Below are 19,173 nucleotides of genomic sequence, written 5' to 3' on the forward strand. Positions count from 1 at the left end.
GTCAAAAAAAGAAAATATTTCCAAAAAACTTTTCCATTTATTACAAGAAAGAGTCTCTGGAGAAAAAATGCTAACTATAATTTTTGAGCCAAAGTAACTTGAAATATTTATTTGAACTCATGTAGGGTGATGATAAAAGATGAGCTGTTTCAGTTGAATTGATGTCGTACAGTGTACAGCCTACGATACATTTAATATCTCATACCGAGCTTTTGAACCAAACCACATCCCTCATACGCTGCTCTCCATTTCATGACCAAAACAAATCTCAGCGTCTTGCTGTGGAATCTTTTGAATCCACACCCAAACCACGAGCAATAAGATGTATATGTGAAACGTTCCTCTTTTCTTTTTTTTTTTCAAACACTGCAGCCCTGTATACCAAGCAAAGGCACAGCGTGTCTGGCAGTCATGCAGGGCACAACCACCAGAGAGCTCTTGCTGTCTTGTTCCGCTGCCAAACCATAATAACAGCCATAAGGTCGGGGAGGCTGGTTAACCTTAATCTAGGAATTATACTGTGGCACCAGGGAGAGGAGGACGTGTTGCGTTGTGCTTCTACATAGGAGCTGGAATCTAATTTTTACGTTGCAGGGGGGGAAGGGGTTGTTAAAACTACACACTCAGAGGAGAGGTTTGTGTAGTTGTGTTGTGTGTTGAATACAATCCCTCCACCACTGTGCACTGTGTGAGAAAGAGGAGAAGTCTTCCCCTCTTTTTCACAAGCCTCTTCCTCCCCCACGTGGTTAACATGCATAAGTACACATTTGCCTCGGCTGCTGATGAGCCAGAATCATGGGCCATAATAAGAAGCAGTTTAACCTCTTGTCACTCTAACATGCAATCAAGATAATGTTGATGATAGTGTGGTTTTATTGGCTGTAGGCCCCACACAAGAGATCTGTGGTGGGTAGGCAAATACAACATGAAACAGATGATTTAAAAACAGACTTTAAATAAAAAAATGTCATCATGAATGTAAACCTGGCCTTTTCTAAGTCTGCCGACAAATCCCATCAGGAACTTACTAACCCCCTATGTCCATGGACTCCCACTTCGATCTGTGAATGGAGCTCTGAGGGCTTTTAACAAAATATATCAACTACTAAGGCTGACTTGTTAGAAACCTCAACCTCTGGAGCAGTGGACCCATTAAGATCAGATGGACAACAGCCTTAGTGTTTTTTAAATCCTTTCTTCATTTTCTTTTTATCGCAAAGCTTCTCTGTTTTGTAAACTGATTATCTTTCTCTTTTTCTAACAGCTGCTCCTGTAATTTCCATTTTTCTTTCTGTTAAACTTAACAGTTCTATATTATCTTTGAGGATTACTATAGTTCTTTCTTATACTATGTTATGTTATGTTATCTCATTTCATCTCATCTTATCTTATCGCTACAGCAGCCTCTGTTTTGAAAAATAACTAAGGCTATCACAGCTTTGTAATCCCTACAATTTGTGTGGTAAAAATTCTTATAATATATAACATACAGTAATTAGCTAGTATTACTTTGCACAAGAAGTACAAATTATAGAACAAATTCCACACAAAATAAGGAATATGGGAAGTTTAAAGATGTTGGAATCTGGAGGATGGGAAATTATAATATAAGATAAATATATTGGAATGTATAGATACGTATGCATATTTGACCATGTCAGTGAAGTAACAGATGCACTCAGGAGAGCACAGGCCTGTGTATGCATGTATGGGTGGTAAAGACGCCATGTCTGAATGAACTGCAACACATTATTGGAGAAGTCGCTCAGAGAAAAACACACAGAAAACACCCAGATTGCTCCATGATAAACATCTCTCTCTCATTTTGACGGACAGGAATCTGTGTTGCAACACCGAGGGTTTCCCCTGTGAAGACTGGAGGAAGTCCACCCCTCCTTCGTCTTGAGGCTGAAACATTCTCACTCATACTTATAAGGAGACACACCCAGTAATGACACAATAACTTCACTTACTCCTCAGAGCTCCGGTTCACAGTGTTCACCGCCTGAGAGATATTAGAGAAGAAGAAACAGTCTGGTAAGTCCACTGCTTATTATTTACTCTTTCTGTTAAGAAATTACGACATATAAAATGTGTCTGTGGCAAGTGTAGTAAAAAAAGGAGTGAATTATGGCAGATATCAAACGTTTGCCTAATAGTTACATGTTATGCTCTGTATCTTTTTTCCTTAAATTTAATAGCAAAATTAATTACCTTTTATCCTGTTGTACAAATGTAACAATTTTGAGATATGATACCAATCAAAGAATATTCTTATCAATAGCTCACCATTATCACAACTCGTAAATCATTGATTGAATATCAGTAAAGTTATAGTTTATAATATCTTATAAAGGGGTGTCTCATTAGAAAATGGCAGGGAAACAGTTACAAAGTGTCACTATTTTGAATTTTATCAAGTGGTATGTTACAGTCACCGGTGTCTTATAAACAAAGAATTTGGAAAATATATTAATATCCATTTGTTGTGACTTCATACATCATTAAACTTTTAGTGGTTATTTTAAGGCAATCACAGCACTTTAGGTCAGGATGAGAAAAAGACTGTGATCTGGTTTAATACAGAGAAAAAAGAATCACTGACTTCAGACACAATATATTAATGTATTTTTAAGTGTATGTGTTAAAAGGGGAGACGTGTATATTTTAATATGTCCTTTGTGCCAGAAGAAAGACGATCGAAATAACCAAACAAATTAATCAAACTGTGTGGATTTATTTATGAGTGTGTTGGTTGGTAGTTGGTGGTGCTGGTTTTGCTTTGTTGTTCATTGTCATTTTTTATTTTTTCATGGATGCTTTCTGCGGAATAATTTGTCCGGATCCATAAAAACAACTTCAAAACGGAAGCACTTGAGAGTCATCCAGTGAGTAATCCAATAAGAGTTCTGCAGAAAGAGGAAGACAAAGTTCTGCCTTATTTCTCCCAGAAATACATTATGTGGTCAGTGACACAAAAATCCTTAGATAGGTTATTGTCATCTAAAGCCCAATGTGAGAGCATGAATGCATTAGTACCCATTGGCCTCAACTAATGATGACTCATAGGCCAGAGTATGAACCTCAGAAAGGAATAGTTCTGGAGAAGTCTGACTGTTTTCCGCAGTAAAAGTAAAAATAAAAGTCATGCTTATGTTGATTCTAATGATTAAGGAGAGGAGTTTTTTGCAGAAGTCTTCGTGAAAACAGTGAGATTTCTGCGGAAAGGAAGATGCAGGTTAAAGATGAATCCTTCCGTTTTGGGTTTCCTCATCACATCAGGGTGTCGACTTACAGAAAAGGATTCAGACAACACGGTTATTTATGTGAGACGCAGACTTTTGTTTGATTACATTTTCATTTTCCAAAAATGTTGAAATAGACAATTTTAAGACAAAACCACAGCGGAATAGTAAAATGTCTCTTCTCTGCGTGTGTGGTTTGGAAACGGAAGCGAACATACAACTGATTTCTAAAACAAATTGGACTGTACATTTTGAAGAATTCTTCAGGGACTTCATTCACAGTGCGTTAAAGTCCAAAGATCAAGTCAAATTGAACTTGCTGTTGTAATTCTGACAAGAGACTCACTTTGACTCTGATTGCGATAACATCCTCTCATATGTTGAGTAAAGTTGGGTAAGACTTTGGATGCATTGGTTTTGAAATTGTTCATATGAAAGTCACATGACGTCGGTAATAACTGCTTCTCTTTCAGTATCCGCCTCCGGACTCTGCACCTCAGCTTTTAAATCTTTATGATGCTGGTGGTGAATCGTACATTGCTCACAGGTTCTTTCGTAGTATTTGTCTGTGACTTTGTGGTGCGTTTACTTCCTGGATGAGATGCTGTGGATCTAAATTAAGGGAAAAAAGTGTCAGAAGATATTTCGAATTAACATTTTGTGTCCACTCTTGAAACTAGAGGTAGGATTTCTTTATGCTACCACCAGTATATTTATATCTCATTTGCTTTGACACGTTTGTATAAGATGGTGAACTTTAGTTCCTAAGTCATTTATTCATTTTATTTGGTACATTTTGTGTGTGTATATTGTAATTTTGTTGTGTACAAATACTCTACATCCAGATCTAAGTTGCACATAACTTGATATGTTCTGTCACTCACAGAATAAAAATGGTGGCGTCAACCACAGAAGGAACTGCCATGACAGTAACCTCTGGGCCGGGCACTACAGCCAGCAATGTCTCAACCTTCCTGGACTCTGAGTTTCGTTACGTCCTCTTCCCCGTCGTCTATGGCATCATCTTCATCCTCGGCCTCTTCGCCAACATCTATGTGCTGTTTGTTGTGCGCCGCCTCCGCGCAGCCAGGTCCATGGGTGAAATCCGCATCTACATGACCAACTTGACCATTGCTGACCTTCTTTTCGTGTCCGCCCTTCCCTTCTGGATTGGCTACTACAGTCGCCATGGTAACTGGGTGTACACAGACTTCATGTGCCGGCTGACGGGGTCGTTGTTCTTCATCAACAACTACTGCTCCATCCTCTTCCTCGGAGCCATCAGTGTCAACAGGTACTGGGCGGTCACCCGGCCTCTGGACGCGGCCTCCTCAGACCACAGGCGCCGTGGCATCATCGTGTGCGTCATCATCTGGGCATTGACCATAGGGATGGCGATTCCTCAATTGGCGTCTCCAGGAACCTACACTGACGAGAACAACGTCACTCGCTGCTTTGAGGGATATCAAAATGAGACTGATGAAAAGAAGACAGAAGTAGCTGCCATGCATTTTTTAATAATTGGAATGTTCTATGTCGTCTTTTTTCTTGTTGTGGTGTGCAATTGCCTTATCGCTCGAGCGTTACTGTCTCAAAATCCTCCCCAGCCTGAAATAAGATCTGCATCAACTATGTCCAGAAAGTCCAAAAGGCCCAGGGGGGTGAAACGCAGGGCTCTCCAGATGTTGCTGGCAGTGGTGGGAGTGTTCGCTCTGTGTTTCCTGCCCCACCATATCATCCAAGGCCCCTGGACACTGGCGGTGTTGCAGATCAACCAGGGCTGGGGCCACGTGGACTGGGACCAGGGCACTCTCCAGGCGCTCAACGACGCACATCAGATCACCTTGGTCCTCATGGGCCTCAACTGCATCCTGGATCCTGTCGTCTATTTTTTCGCCACGAGGAAGTTCAGAAGGTTCATCGTGGCTCAAGTTAAAAGAATCGGAAAGGGAGAAGGGTGCTCGCACACGGCCACCTCTCAGATGTCTATGGACAGCAAAAATCCAAGCCAGAGACTTCCCAGTGAGATCCAACAACCTGGCATGGATTGATTCAGACATTTGTAATAGTTGTATAAAAATGTAGATATTTATTACATGGCGCATGAGCCTGACAGGAGGGTTTGTGCTTGGCATGTCAAGTGTCCTTGGTGTGTTGTGGTGGGATGCATCGTGTGTGCAAGACCACAACTCTCTTGTTGCGACTCGTTAAAAATTACACACCACACAGAATTTTGTGACTATGCACATATGCTGTGAGAGCTGATGTCTGAATTACACCAGTCCTCCTGCTCTTCCTGTGTGAAGTGGAAGCTGAAAAGCAGAAGTTTTGCAAGCAGAAGTGATAAAACACAACTTATGTAAGAAATGCACTTTATCAGTTTGTTAAATTAACTGAAGAGACACCAGACACAAAGTCAACAATTTTAAACATATGGTGCCTTAGCTTCTCACTAGATTACACACACACACACAAAATCTTAGTAAAATAAAGAAATAAAAAGTAATCAAAGAAATCTCACAATGTTTTTGAGAAAATGTACGATCAATAATGCACGATGTACAAACATTTGACCATTTTGTGACACTTGGTATGATCAGTCGTAATCTGGATAGTAAAATGTGGATCACGTCTGTGTTCACGCATCTCTTCTCACGTGACGCCTTTCCAGCAAAGCATGCTCGTACTGATGACCGGCACGCCTGGACAAGTCCTATCTGGCATTGTGAAACCAGGGAACAGAAGTTATAATGCTTGAGTTGTGTTTCCCCTCTGCCATCCAATATTGTGTCATCCCATCTATGTTTCGTGGTGAAAGAAAAACAGCCCATGACTGACTGGGGGAAAGAAAGCTGTACATATCTGCTGTAACGCCAAACAGATTTTCTGATGCATTTGAACAGCTGTGGTTGTCTTGTATTCTATTCAAAAGGTGTGTGCAGTGTTCCCGAAACATCTTCTCAAAGTACGATTTGTTATAACCCTGTAATAACATTTTTATGTGTGGATTTCATTTGCTGTGACTGTGATGATAAATTTAAATGAAAAAGTAATAGAATGCATGTATTAATCTGTGTGCACAAAAACTAAAATAAGAACATGTGAGTTAAGACAAAGACAACTGAACCATGTTCCAATTGCGTTTATTAACTTTAAAGTACACACTGACATCATATGGCAAACCGTATCTATCAGGTCAAACAGAATGATGAGCGCTACATGCTGATATTAAATGAAAATCGTTCTTCCTCTTTTTATTGCACGTCTCACCTTCCCCTGACTGTTCATGACAGACTTGAGTACATATTGTCCCCTGTCATATTGACGGGGTCCAGATTACTGTAGTCTTGGTTGTTGCTTGTGTAATTCATGTACACACCTCCGTCGCCTTCATTATTTGGGAGACCTCCCCTGGTGTGAAAAAAAAATGCAGTCAGTCTGTTAATAGTGGACCAAATTACAAACAATGATACAAATGTGAGTGTGTACTGACTTTTGTGCCTTTTCGGGTGCAGGAAAACCTTGAAGAAAACAAAGAATTTTAAATGAATCATTTAAGATATCTGCTTGAACAGTAAAACTGCTCTGTGGTGTTCTTTACCTTTAGCTGCAGTGTTCGAGGGGGGCAGTTTGCCACGTAATCTTTCCCAGCCCAGCCAACACAGAACAGTCAGACTGACGATCAAGGCCAGGAGAGAAAGAACGAAGCCGGCGATCCCGAAATTCTCTAGTTGGGGAAACAGAATGGCAGGTTCAACTCGGCCCGCAGGCTGACAGTTAAGGGACGCTGCCCGCCCCCCTCCACTCACAAACCCAGTGACTGCTACAGAACGGTGGCCGATTGTTTATTCAAATTTATTAATATTAAACATATTGTGTGTCCAAATCGCAGCAAAGTCAGCCCTGCACTTCCCCAAAGGGAACACCGAACAATCGTACCAATCACTGTTTAGAGCACATTAAGTAATGGTTGTTGTTGCATTCTTAACATCTCAGAAGAAATGTCACAATTTGTCATTAATGTCCTGACAAATCAAACTAACAGTCATTAGCACTGAGAAAAAACAACAACAACATGCAGGAGTGAACCTATACAACAACTTCCCAATGCTCTGTATGCAACAAATCAAAATGGCCCACCAACCTGTTGGCTGCATGGGGATGATATAGACTGTGATGATGTTGCTCATACTCTGGGAATACTCATTCTCAGCCCTGCAGCGGTACGGCCCGCTTTGGTTTGGCTCGGTGAGGTTCAGGTTCTTACTGTGGCCCACCTCTCGCCAGGTCTCACTCTCTAGATGTTGCCAGGACCAGCGGATGGAGCGCTGTATGGTGTAAGCATCGCAGTACAGTTCGACTGTTCGACCTGCTACAACTTGGTAGTCCGGTTTGGCCCGCACCAACACAGGAGGTACTGTTACTGGGAAGGAGGAGGTAAAAGATACAGAATGGAAGGTGGTGGAGGAAGAAAGGAGACGAGAAACCGATTTTTAGCCACATCAGCAGTGTAGTTCTAGTTCTTTTGGTTTGTGGATCCACCAATCTGGTCCAAACTGAAATATCCCAGCAACTATGAGATGGATAACTGAGAAATAAGTTATAGATTTTCATGTTGGCCAGAGGAAGAATCCTAATTACTTCGGTGATCCTTGATTACTTTGATTATGGTGCCGGGAGAAACAGGTTTAAGGTTCTAAATACCCAATGATATATTTCTTCTGAATGGATTGGTGTCAAGTGTTTGTACAGACATTCATGTGCCAATGTCTCTCAATGTTAAAGAAAGTAAAAAACAATTCCTGGATCTGCCCCCTGATCCGGATCCAGCCCAAAATGTAATGGCTTCTTTCCTGACACATACTGCATCCTTCCAACTAGTTGTGTGGAAATCTGTCGAGTAGTTTTTGCGTAATCCTGCTAACTAACAGACAGACAACTAAACAAACACAGATGTATTACCTTTCCTTGTAGTAGTGATCGTGGTGGAATATTCAAGCAAGTTTGTAATCTGGGATTTGACTGCAACGACAACAAGAAGCACAAATAAAATGAAACAGGGAATTTGAAACCAGTATTCTGGATTAGAAAGATACACAGTGTCGCCTTACCTGTGCTCACAGAGGAGAAGAACAGCAGAAAAGTACCAAGCAGCATGTTGTGTAGAGAAGAGGACAACCACTAACAAGAGCAAGAATAAACCAGGGGCTATAATCACTGCACAGGTGAGAATGAAGGAAGTATCGGGGAGGGGAAAAAAAGAGAAAGGGAAGTTTCAAGTTCCCTTTTCCAAATATGAAACGAAACTGCAGCATAGAAATTATTAATAACATTCCACCATTTAAAATAAAAAGGCAAGCAGCCGCATCCTGTGTTTCCACCTCCTGTGTGTTGTTGTTGAAATCTTGGCATGATATTAAAACAACAGGCGAGGTATGAAAAGGAAAAAACTATCAAACACTTTACAGAGTCCAACAAAATTAAAGAATAATGAGAGTAACACGAAAACAAATGCGCACGTTTGCATCAGGATATTTACAGTTGTACTTAATCTCAACCACGAGAGCCTTCAATTTGTAAAATTCTAAATGCTGCATGAAAAACCAGAGTCCACAGAACCTTTAAAGTGTTTGAAACGTTTCATATCTCCGACAGTGGTCACCTTCAGGCTCGGGCTGTGACGACTGGCTGCCAGAGCAGGTGAGAGGAAGCAAGTGGATTTCATATAGTCCAATTAAAAGAATAAAAATGAAAAGTCAATATGTGCAAATAAAAAAGAAAGAAACAGCACGCAACAATATCATTATACCTGCATTAAAAAAACTAGATTATATATGCTTTTATTGTGAATGGGTCAGAGATTAAAGAGAAATGGTGAAGTAAAGTAGCAAACTTCCTCTAAAAGTTACTAGAATCCTCCAGACCAGCTCCTTTCATTAAACTCCCAGCTGTGTGTCAGGAGCAGCTCTATTACCTGTTTGTCTGTAATAGTCTGTGATACATCCTGCATCAAAGCATCAACTCATCATGAGCCGTACGTTAGTTACGTGTTACTTAACCCTCTGATTTTGACTCTTATTTTTAAATTTCACAGCATGTATCCAACTAGGATCCACTAATAGCAGAATTAATCTTTTTTGATACTAGCCGTCTACACAGTGGCAATCAGGGTATGGCGCTGTTGGGGATACACACGCTCAACCAGTAGTGAGTCAGTCTCTGTTGTCTAATAGCTATCTGCTTATGAATGCAGATAAATTAAAAACCTGATGGCTGCATAACAGACTGGTTACCTGCGTGCAACAAAGGCCTGCTCAGACGTGATCGGCCAAACTAGAAACAGAAAAGACCCCCAAACTCTTGCAGAATCTGAGAAGTAATGATTTTAGAGCAGCATCGGATGCGTGCGTTGATGGCTTTGAGTAATTGTGATATTTATCATTTGGAGGGCGACCTCGTGCTAATGTGGTGTGACCTTTCAGTGCAGCAACTTTTTTGCTCATGTCATCTACACCCCCGATTTGCCAGAAGTCTTTTGCTGCAGATGAGAGAAATGGTAAGAGTGAGATTCTCCACATGCCCTGCAGCCATCTGTGACTCCTTCTTAATGAAGTTGTGTTCTCCAGAGGGGACAGAGGAACCTCTCTCTCTGTCCCTGAGAAGAAAAGATAAATGATGATACTGTATAATCATCTATGTCTGTCCCCACGTGTGCGTATGAGTGTGTGTGTACATGTGTGTGCCCCCAAGTCATTATTCTTCATTATCCTTCTATTATTCATTACTCATTCATTATTCTGTGCGTACCGCTGGCTAAAGTCAGTCCTCGCTTCTCACCACAGACGCCACTGTGGCCCTCCTGCTAGTCATCAGACAGTGCAATAATGGGATGAAGTTTATGTGATGTGTGTGTGTGTGAAGTTAATCTTTGTCTTTACCTTCTTGGATAAGTGCGAAAAACATATTTCACAAAGTAGTCAATTGACCCCCCTCTGTGAAGAGTGACTCTACAGCTCTCTAGGGGGCAGCATCGACCCAACAGTCGAAGAAGAGGGTTTGTGGCCAGAAGAAGGAGAACTGGATTCCTCTGGACTAAGCAGCTCTAAGTCAGTATTTGACAGTTTCCTTATGATAAATAATGTCTAATCTTTACTTCCTCATACATGTGTGAGCGTGGCACCAATAGGTGAGATTAATGGTTTTATATTCCACCTAAAGTCAATTTTTTGTTCACATTTAGTTATTTTCCTATGTGTATATTTGTTTGGGGAGCTTTTATTTTGTTCAATGTATTCTTGTTGTGGGACCTTTGACATTTTGGTGATGTCACTTCCCGCTGATTTCCTCATTTAGTGCAGGCTATGCTGAGAAGGGGGGTAAGAGGACATGGATGCTCTTGTTCAGTGGTGTTTGGAGAAATTTTGTATATCGTGCACTCATTGTTTCCCACAATGCATTGTGAAAAGTAGTGTTCAACCGATGGTCACTAACTGAGCAATACCTACAATCATGCATTGTGCTCGTGGCAGAGAGACGAGAGGAGAGAGAGCAGCAGGAACAGCCCGACTGAAACGTTTTTTCCTTTTCTGATGAGAACACTAAATAGTGCTCTACATAGAAGACCCTGTATAGTAAAGTAGAGGTGAGTGAATGAGTGATTTCAGACACATCACAGACTTAATGGATGATTGAACACAGGTCAAAACACATGAGGACAGATACTGACAATCACAAGGGAGGTAACACAGGAAGTAAAGGGACCAATTACGAGACACAGGTGGAACAGGGAGGGAGGTGAATGTCAAAATAAAACAGGAACCAATACAAAGTACATGAGGGATCCAATGATGAGGAGGGCCAGCCCAGTCCTGACCCAGTGGAGGTGGTGGGACGGAGGAGGATGGACAACCAGTCCCACCCCCTGCAGGACACCACCACAGCACTGGGCAGCTCCTTCAGCGTCAGACTGATCCACCCTAAGTATCTGAAGGAGAGGTATCGCTGGGTCGTTCCTTCCTGCAGCAGTGAGTCTGTACAACCACATGCACCTTTAATGGACTCCTGCACTTTAACTCAGGTATCACTTTTTAACTGTGCAATATTCATTTCTGTCTGTGAAATCCAATGGCTATGTGCAATCCATTTCACCGTACATATGTTCACACTGTACATATTCTCTTTACACTGTATATATTAGATTTTACTCCCATTTATATTTTGTCATTTTAAAAAAATATCTCCTTACTTTATAAGTATTGCATTATTATTATTTACTTATGTTAATTCCTGACTGCCCTCTTACTGCTGTAAAGTTGCAAATTTCCCCAATAATAAAGGATTCATATTATAATATAATCTTTGTATAATATAAAATAAACATGAGAAAATCCATAAAGATAAATGTAAAACAAAAACCAAAAGATTCCTTCAAGTTTGAGTTCTTATACCTGGGCAGAATCTTGTCCCCTAAGTCCTATTTCATCACGTAAAATACATGGTAAAACTGGATTTTCCATTTTCCTGAGCACCGACAGGCCCGAGTCTGTGTTTCCTCTCACTGGAGGCTTTAACTGGACAAACGACCAACCACTGGGTGGTGCTCAGTACCCATAGTTTCCAGCTCTTGCTATTTGTTCATGCACCAAAGCCTCAGAATGCACAGTCGCTCTTTTGTGATCCCCAACCATCGGTCTGCAATTGTAGCTCCTTGATATGCGGTGACAACAGGTCATGTTCCTATAACTGCACCGTTAATGAGGAAAACCATCAGGCAGGGTTTGCAGCAAACTAGAAGATTAAAAAGAAATTGTTAGTTCACATCAGAAATTCTTACCTTGCAGAAATATTTAGATATGTGCAGCTCAACAAGCATTTCAGATTTTTAATCTAGACAAAGTGATGTTAATCCAGTTTTAGTCACAGTCAGCTTCTTTGGTTAAGTGTAATAACATCTCTACATTTTCGATGATTAGGACTATTTTCTGCTTTACAGGTTAATTTCCTGATTAAAATAATTCACGATTTGTCTCCAGCTAAAAACCAGACACTTGCTTTCAGCGTCAGTGAGACAGTCTCTGGCTCTGGGGCTCCTTTTTAATTTTTTTTGTCACACTTGAATTGCTGTTCCTGTCCTCCAGTGCTTTCCGTTTGTTTGTGTGCTTTGAACATTAGCCCTATGGGGGGTTACGCTCACTTCATTATGAGGAAAACACATTATTATGTCGCTGAGTGGAGAAAGCATCAGATTCAGTGAGAGATTTCCTCTCTGTTTTTGATGACCCAAATGAAATATGAAGGAATTGTGGTGTGTATGTGGCGTCTGTGTGTGTGTGTGTGTGTGTGTGTGTGTGTGTGTGTGTGTGTGTGTGTGTGTGTGTGTGTGTGTGTGTGTGTGTGTGTGTGTGTGTGTGGGCAGAAAGACGACGAAGTGCACTCATCCCTGCATCATTTTTTGATGGATACGTTTCCTCCCTCCTCTTGTCACGCGTTGGTTGTCACGGTGATGACGAGTGGCTTCCTTCTGGTTTTCTGGCGGGCAGGATGTGACAGTTGTACGGGCAGCTGCCAGCATGCATCTCACTGCTCTTCCTCCTATAGACTCTATTACTGTCCCAGTTTAAATGACAAACTCCTCACTTATTGCACCTTTTTTACCAGTTCTCTCCTCAGACGCCGTCTTAAACCATGAATATTATTTCTTCTCCCTCCTCTCAGCTGACCTGCCGGGCCCTCTCGGTGCTTCAGAAATAATAACAGCACTGAGGACGGCAACAGCAGTGACAAGAGCTATTACAACGTCGCCCGACACAGCAACAGAGGACAGACAGCACTCAACTCCAGATGGGCGCTTCCTGTGCCAGGCAGGAAATGGCACTGAGCTCCCTTGCCATCATATTTCATTTTAGCAGGGAAGGGAGATGATCATCGCTTCATCTTCGGCACATCCATTCCTCCCAACGGGTGAGCTGTAAATTCATTTCAGTCTTTTTGTTCTCCTTGTCTGCATGGATCCCTCTGGGGTTGTTGTCATCAGCTGTGAGAAATACCGGGCGTTTAATATCCAATATTTAGCCCCAGAGCCTTTCCTCTCTACTCCGCTCTGGCGCGACCTGTCTGACCATGGACAGATGTGCATAAACACGTGTGCTCATGTGCAGAGGAACACTAATTTAAATGCACAATGACATAACACCGAAGCCCTGCAAACAAAATAAACTATTTGAAATTATGCTCATTAAATAGCCAGTGATTTTACAAATGAAGATGAATTCTGCAGCTGTAGAGAAGTTTTTAGTTTTAAACCCAAATGTCAGTGTACTTATGCTGAGTGCTTCCCAGCCTGTGACAACGCTAGTATAGTTTCTTCTGGCTCTGGAGGAGCTTTCCAAAGTCCTAGAAAATAACAAATAATTATCTTGAGGAATGCTTGAAATGTCACAGTCTGGAGGCATTGAGTTTGAAAGACGGGAGCATTCAACAGGCACGGAGGGTCTAATACATCCATCCATTCATTATCCTATTAACTTATCTCTTTGAGGGTCGTAGGGGGGGCTGGAGTCAATTCCAGCGGCCAGGTCCAGGACCAGCATATAGAGACCTAGCCCCCTTGCTTTCACATACACAGACAATTTAGATGAGGGTCTGATGAAAAATGTTAATAAGCTGCATTATGGGAGATGTATGATTTAGTTTGGAATCTTGACTCATACTAGGAACTAAATGTTATGATACTAAGTTCTGAGTTCTAAAGTGGGAGTTGTTTATATCATTTTCATCCCATTGGATCATTAGATCCTTCAGATTTAGATGCAGACAACAAACGGCCTCAGGCAAAAACAGAGACAGATTATAGGAAACAAAGGTTCCTGGCCTGAGTTGAACCCCGGGTGTTGAAATCATGGTATGTGTCTAAATGACTTTGGCATTTAAGGGAAAACTGGTGTTATAAATATGATACATTCACAAAAACAGAGCTAGCAGTTCAGTTCTGTTTAGTGTATATATAATCACACATCACAATCAATCTGTTAATCATCATATTCATCCTTCCACCAAGTTTCGTGGAAATCCGTCCAGTAGTTTTTGTGTCATCTTATTCACAAACACACAAAACCACAACAAACGGACAGGGGTGGAAACACAACCTACATACACCTGTGTACCTTACAAATATAAAATGTCTGTGTGTGTGTGTGTGTGTGTGTGTGCGTTTGTGTGCGTGTGTTGTGCCGTGCAGAGGATGTGCTCAGTTCTGCTGGATAGGCCCTGTGTTGAACAGATGTCGCAGACACTGATACAGTCCCTGCGCTGAGCAGGAACAAATTACAGGCCGATACACACACGAGCATGTTGATACACACACACACACACACACACACACACACACACACACACACACACACACACACACACACACACACACACACACACACACACACACACACACACACACACACACACACACACACACACACACACACACACACGCCACAAATTTAACCTTCAGATTACAGATGGCCCCTATCAGAGACTGCTGGCTGGATTTGCAAGATGTAAATACTGAAGGGGTAATCCAGCACAGGGCTGGGGGGTAAAACATGAGGCAGGACGGGTACCAAATGGCAGATGTCTATGTTTGTGTGTGTAAGTGTGTGTGTGTAAGTGTGTGCGTGTGTGTGTCTCTGACATTAGGATTATGTCTGTTTTTGATGCATCTCTGATGTTTTGTTCCCAACACAAAATGCAGGTGGATAACAGCCCTCAAGAAACAGCCGGGCTTCATCTCCCCCTTTTTCTTCACACTCTTGCAATTGCTTGTGAACTTCCATAATTAGTTAATGGAGACCTGCTCTCAGCCTGACCTTGAGGAGCACGTGAGCAGCGAGAGAATGTGAGCGTCACTGCTTTCAACCTGGATTTCCCTGTGGTTGTGTCTGCTGAGTAATATCAGACAGACAGGGAGGAAGAGAGGAAGAAACAAACTGTGAAAGACAGAAAAAGAGACAGTGAGGACTCGTTTAATTCTAAAAACTCGCAGAGGTCACAAGCCAATCGAGCTGCCAAGCCGTGATATGATGTTCCGTCCTGGGGAACATTCTCCCCCTCCTCCTCTTCCTCTCCTCTCCTTCCTCTTCCTACCACGCGCCTTTTGTCCTTGCAAATTCATCTCTTTGCACGTCATTAGCAAGCTGGCGCCTAATGAATTTCTTATCTCTCCGAATTCAGTGGCTGTCGCGATAACATTTATTGTTTTCAGTTTTTACTATTCCCCGCACTGGAGGCAGGGGTGAGCGTGCGGCACAGAGGGGAAACAACTGAAAGAGTGAGACGGGCAGATATTTTTGATATTTCAACAGACAGACAGAAGGAGAGAAAAAAAAAACACAGAGGTGTCAGCAGTGGTGTGAATATGACTGTATATTTAAGTTTAAAATGTGAACATAAATGAAGGTATTAAAACGCGTGTGCTGTAGAGGCGGATGGCAGCACACTGGGAGGGAAACAGTACATGGAGAGGCGTCGAGAAGAACAGGTGGCAGGAATGACAGAATGAGGAGATGAGGAAATAGAAAAAAAAGGGAAGAGAAACAAACGAGTGGATGAACCTTTTAGGAAAGAAAGAAAAAAAAAAAGAAAACCATACATAACTACAAAAAATAGGTGCCACTGATTGTAAACTGCCAGGGGATGGAGGAGGAGAAGCTTAGAGATGATTAAACAAGGGGAGAGAAAAGGTTCGGAGTCGAAGGACAGAGCAGTGGCAGATGGGAGTGTTCCGGTCTGTTACTAATGTTCCTCGGAAGAATTAGAGTCCAGGAAGAGGGTGTACACACAGACACACACGCACACACACACACACACACACACACACACACACACACACACACACACACACACACACACACACACACACACACACACACACACACACACACACACACACTGTCAATTCAGTATAGGTGTCAGCGTGGACCCCTGTAAACATCAGCAACCCCCTGCTGGCTCTCCCTCAGCAGTACTTAGTGACTTACTGACCCATGCAACCCCTCACACACACCGGCACCAGCCCCTGTGGTAGCGCATGGTCGATCCAAAGTGTCACCTCGCTAAATAGTGGAACACACACACACACACACACACACACACACACACACACACACACACACACACACACACACACACACACACACATTGACGCTGTAAGTGTTAAGCACACTCTTCTGACACCTTCCCTGATAACAGAATGCATGTGCGGTGTGATGTGAGGGGGCGAGGGAGGGATTGAGGTAGGAAACGAGGAAAAGGGAGGTCGGGTAGGGAGCTGATGGCAGCTGTGTCAAAACAAGGCCTCAGTCGAGCACTTCAGTTGTGTTTAATGTACAAAGAGAAAAGTAGCACGATTGTGGCGTGTTTTTCTGTAGAATAACACAATGATGAACTGATCCAAGACCTAAATTTTACTTGTTGAATAGTTAAAAGCTGTAAAAATCCTTTTAAAGATGTAGTACGTAAGAATTGTTAATTAAAATATCTTAAAATGTTACACTTACATTATCCAACAATGTTCCCAACAAATCCAGAGAAATCCCTCATTTTATTCACACAGTGGTAATGAGAAATCAAAATAGTTTAGCGTGACTACTTTTAAATGAAACATTTATTTATTTAAGAGGATGCTCAGGAGGAAGAGGAGGGGCAGGAGGAGGAGGAGGAGGAGGAAGAGGAAGAGGAAGAGGAAGATGAAGATGATCCTCCCATTCCCATGAAGAGGGAGAGGAAGGCGGGTAACAAGGGTTTTCTTATATCAACTCTCGGTACTCCTTTGTTACTGAGGATATGTAAAATGGCTGGTGGTTATTTACTGTGTGTAAGGATAAACAAAAAGTCAGAATTGGCTCTGCCCATGTTTTACAAATTGTGTCTGGCTTCACTCCACAGTGCTAAAAGAAAATAAAAGTGGCAGGAACAAAGAACACGTTTAGTTCTTCTTCAGTAAGTACCTGCTGTTTAATAATCTATTGGAATTTCTACTAATATTCAGATTTACCTGCCAAATGAAAGACAAAATACTTTCCAATGAACTGAGACTCAGGGTGTAAATAATCTGAATCTACTTGAACTGTGGAAAAAATATATTAGGCGTTTATTCATTTATTTTCTAGAAAAAAATATAAATTACCTAAGAAATCATCAGTTGAGGCATATGATTGTTAGTTGTAGCTTTAATAAATCAAGTCAAATATTTGCCCTCATTAAAATGAACAGGATTCTATTTCTTCTTCTTCTTTCTCCAGGCGGTCGAGTCGTGGTTGAAGAGTTCCGCTCACCGAGGATCACGTGGTCAGCACCATGAACCTGAAGCTGGGGCCGGCACTCAGACTCTGTGCCCACATCAACTCTCTGAAAGATGCATGTTTCATGTCGGTGAACTCATTTACTCTGGACTCTTTATTACTCTGGAATGTGGATTGTGTTACCTTGTTTTTTCAGTTTTTCTCTTTTGTGTTTTTGGAGAACTGTGGACTTTTGGTATTTAGTTTTGTGAAGGACATGGAAATGGTTCCTACAAATCTTTGTATCATTTGTAAACAAGAGAACAACTTAAAATAGACATTGTTGCACAAAAGATGCTGTGAAATCTTTAAGATTTACAGAACAGATGTTTGCCTAATATCGTGGTTTTTACATTTAACATCAGCAAACAGTTAAATTAAATATGAAAACTAACTGATGACAATGTAGTTTATTCTTATTATTATTACTATTATAGTATTGTCATAATTAATATATAAATAAGACCAAATGGAAAAAAGTTAAGAAACATTGTTTGTTTCTGTTGCTGTGTTGTGTTGTTGTGAATAGTAGCACACTAAATGAATCACACTGATTTGTTTCACTCCAAAACTGTGTTAATTGATCAAGGCCATGAATCCTGTATCTATATTCAGAAAGAAAGAGGTAGATGTTACTGTACTAGTTAGATTTATTCACAAAATGTAACATATTTACAACATTCACATCATTAAAATATTTATAATATTGTCCAAAGGGGGAACGGGTGAGCGGGGCGGGGGCAAGGAGGGAAGGAGTGGGTGTGGTAAGAATGGGTGGAGGGAAAAGGCTGAGACGTTTCAGTACAAACGTCTAATCATCGTTCTCTTCTTTGAGCACTGATTCGCCTTTTTCTCCTTCTCCACCTGTTCTCTCTGCTCCAGCTCATCTCGGCCTCCACCTTTCTGCAGCTCAGTCCCATAGTTGGAGTCGTCTCCTCCTGCTTCACCTCCAGCCCCGACTCTTCCTATGCTCCTTTTCATTTGTAGTGCGCAAGCCCGGGCAGCCGATGTAGGGAGTTCTCCTTTTTTGGGTTTTGCATGTGATGAGCTGGTCCTTGTTAATGAGCTTAACCAACAGCCTCCTCTGTCCGACCTCCAGCAGGTTGACCTCCACCTCTCTGCTCCAGCTTGTCTCAGGCTGAGATGACTCCTGCTGCAGACTTGCCTCCATACTCTTGGACTTGGCCTGACACTCAGACTCCCCTCCCCTCCTGCTATGTGTGTGTATCTGGTTACCATTGAAACTCAACTGAATGCACCTGTTCTCTCCCCACTGGGAAGAGACAAATCTAAACTCCGAGTTCAGCACTCAAACAACTTTAATTCAAAAACTATAAGTCCTATCTGTGAAATAAAGACACCGTGAGAATCCCAAGACTTTGCCGAACACACAGATATATTTGGGAGTTGTGAGAGTAAAAAAATGGGACCGTGGGAGTGAGTTATGCGAGTTGATGCTCCTTCCAGAAAGGTTTTCTCTGAAATAACATTAGACCCAATGGAGAGGAATTGTTTTTTCCTGAAAGGAGCTACACACCTCATGTAATGTGCTCCTAGCATTAGATTAAGCTCCCGTCAACTTGTCCTTAAACACA

General features: G+C 41.7%; 2 protein-coding genes across 3 annotated transcripts; one reads left to right on the forward strand and one right to left on the reverse strand.

Moving 5' to 3' along the window:
• Window positions 1–1,940: 1,940 nt before the first annotated feature.
• Window positions 1,941–6,298, forward strand: ptafr (platelet-activating factor receptor). 2 transcript variants are annotated; one of them, XM_035167125.2, is made up of 3 exons: window positions 1,973–2,037; window positions 2,872–2,888; window positions 4,132–6,298. In XM_035167125.2, the coding sequence occupies exon 3, from the start codon at window positions 4,139–4,141 to the stop codon at window positions 5,294–5,296; it is 1,158 nt and encodes a 385-aa protein (XP_035023016.1). In that variant the 5' UTR covers window positions 1,973–2,037; window positions 2,872–2,888; window positions 4,132–4,138; the 3' UTR covers window positions 5,297–6,298. The 2 variants fall into 2 exon arrangements, with proteins under 2 accessions (XP_035023015.1, XP_035023016.1); XM_035167124.2 differs by lacking the exon at window positions 2,872–2,888 and having other exon boundaries at window positions 1,941–2,037.
• A 74-nt stretch (window positions 6,299–6,372) lies between these two features.
• Window positions 6,373–8,466, reverse strand: LOC118115909. The gene is made up of 6 exons (XM_035167126.2): window positions 8,357–8,466; window positions 8,208–8,267; window positions 7,390–7,668; window positions 6,847–6,972; window positions 6,739–6,766; window positions 6,373–6,656 (listed from the first exon to the last, which is right to left on the reverse strand). Exons 1-6 carry the CDS (start codon window positions 8,400–8,402, stop codon window positions 6,530–6,532), a joined length of 666 nt encoding a protein of 221 aa, XP_035023017.1. The 5' UTR covers window positions 8,403–8,466; the 3' UTR covers window positions 6,373–6,529.
• Window positions 8,467–19,173: the final 10,707 nt, after the last annotated feature.

This window comes from Hippoglossus stenolepis, chromosome 10 (assembly GCF_022539355.2).
Source record: "Hippoglossus stenolepis isolate QCI-W04-F060 chromosome 10, HSTE1.2, whole genome shotgun sequence".
NCBI classification, from domain to species: Eukaryota; Metazoa; Chordata; class Actinopteri; order Pleuronectiformes; family Pleuronectidae; genus Hippoglossus; species Hippoglossus stenolepis.

What these genes read in the sequence shown, in the direction of transcription:
- LOC118115909 (XM_035167126.2), bottom strand. Translation starts at nt 8,402, where the DNA reads ATGCTGCTTGGTACTTTTCTGCTGTTCTTCTCCTCTGTGAGCACAG. An exon ending in CTTCTCCTCTGTGAGCACAG is followed by an intron (nt 8,268 to 8,356) that starts GTAAGGCGACAC and finishes TTGTCGTTGCAG; the next exon opens with TCAAATCCCAGATTACAAAC. An exon ending in GATCACTACTACAAGGAAAG is followed by an intron (nt 7,669 to 8,207) that starts GTAATACATCTG and finishes CCTCCTTCCCAG; the next exon opens with TAACAGTACCTCCTGTGTTG.
- ptafr (XM_035167124.2), top strand. Translation starts at nt 4,139, where the DNA reads ATGGTGGCGTCAACCACAGAAGGAACTGCCATGACAGTAACCTCTGGG.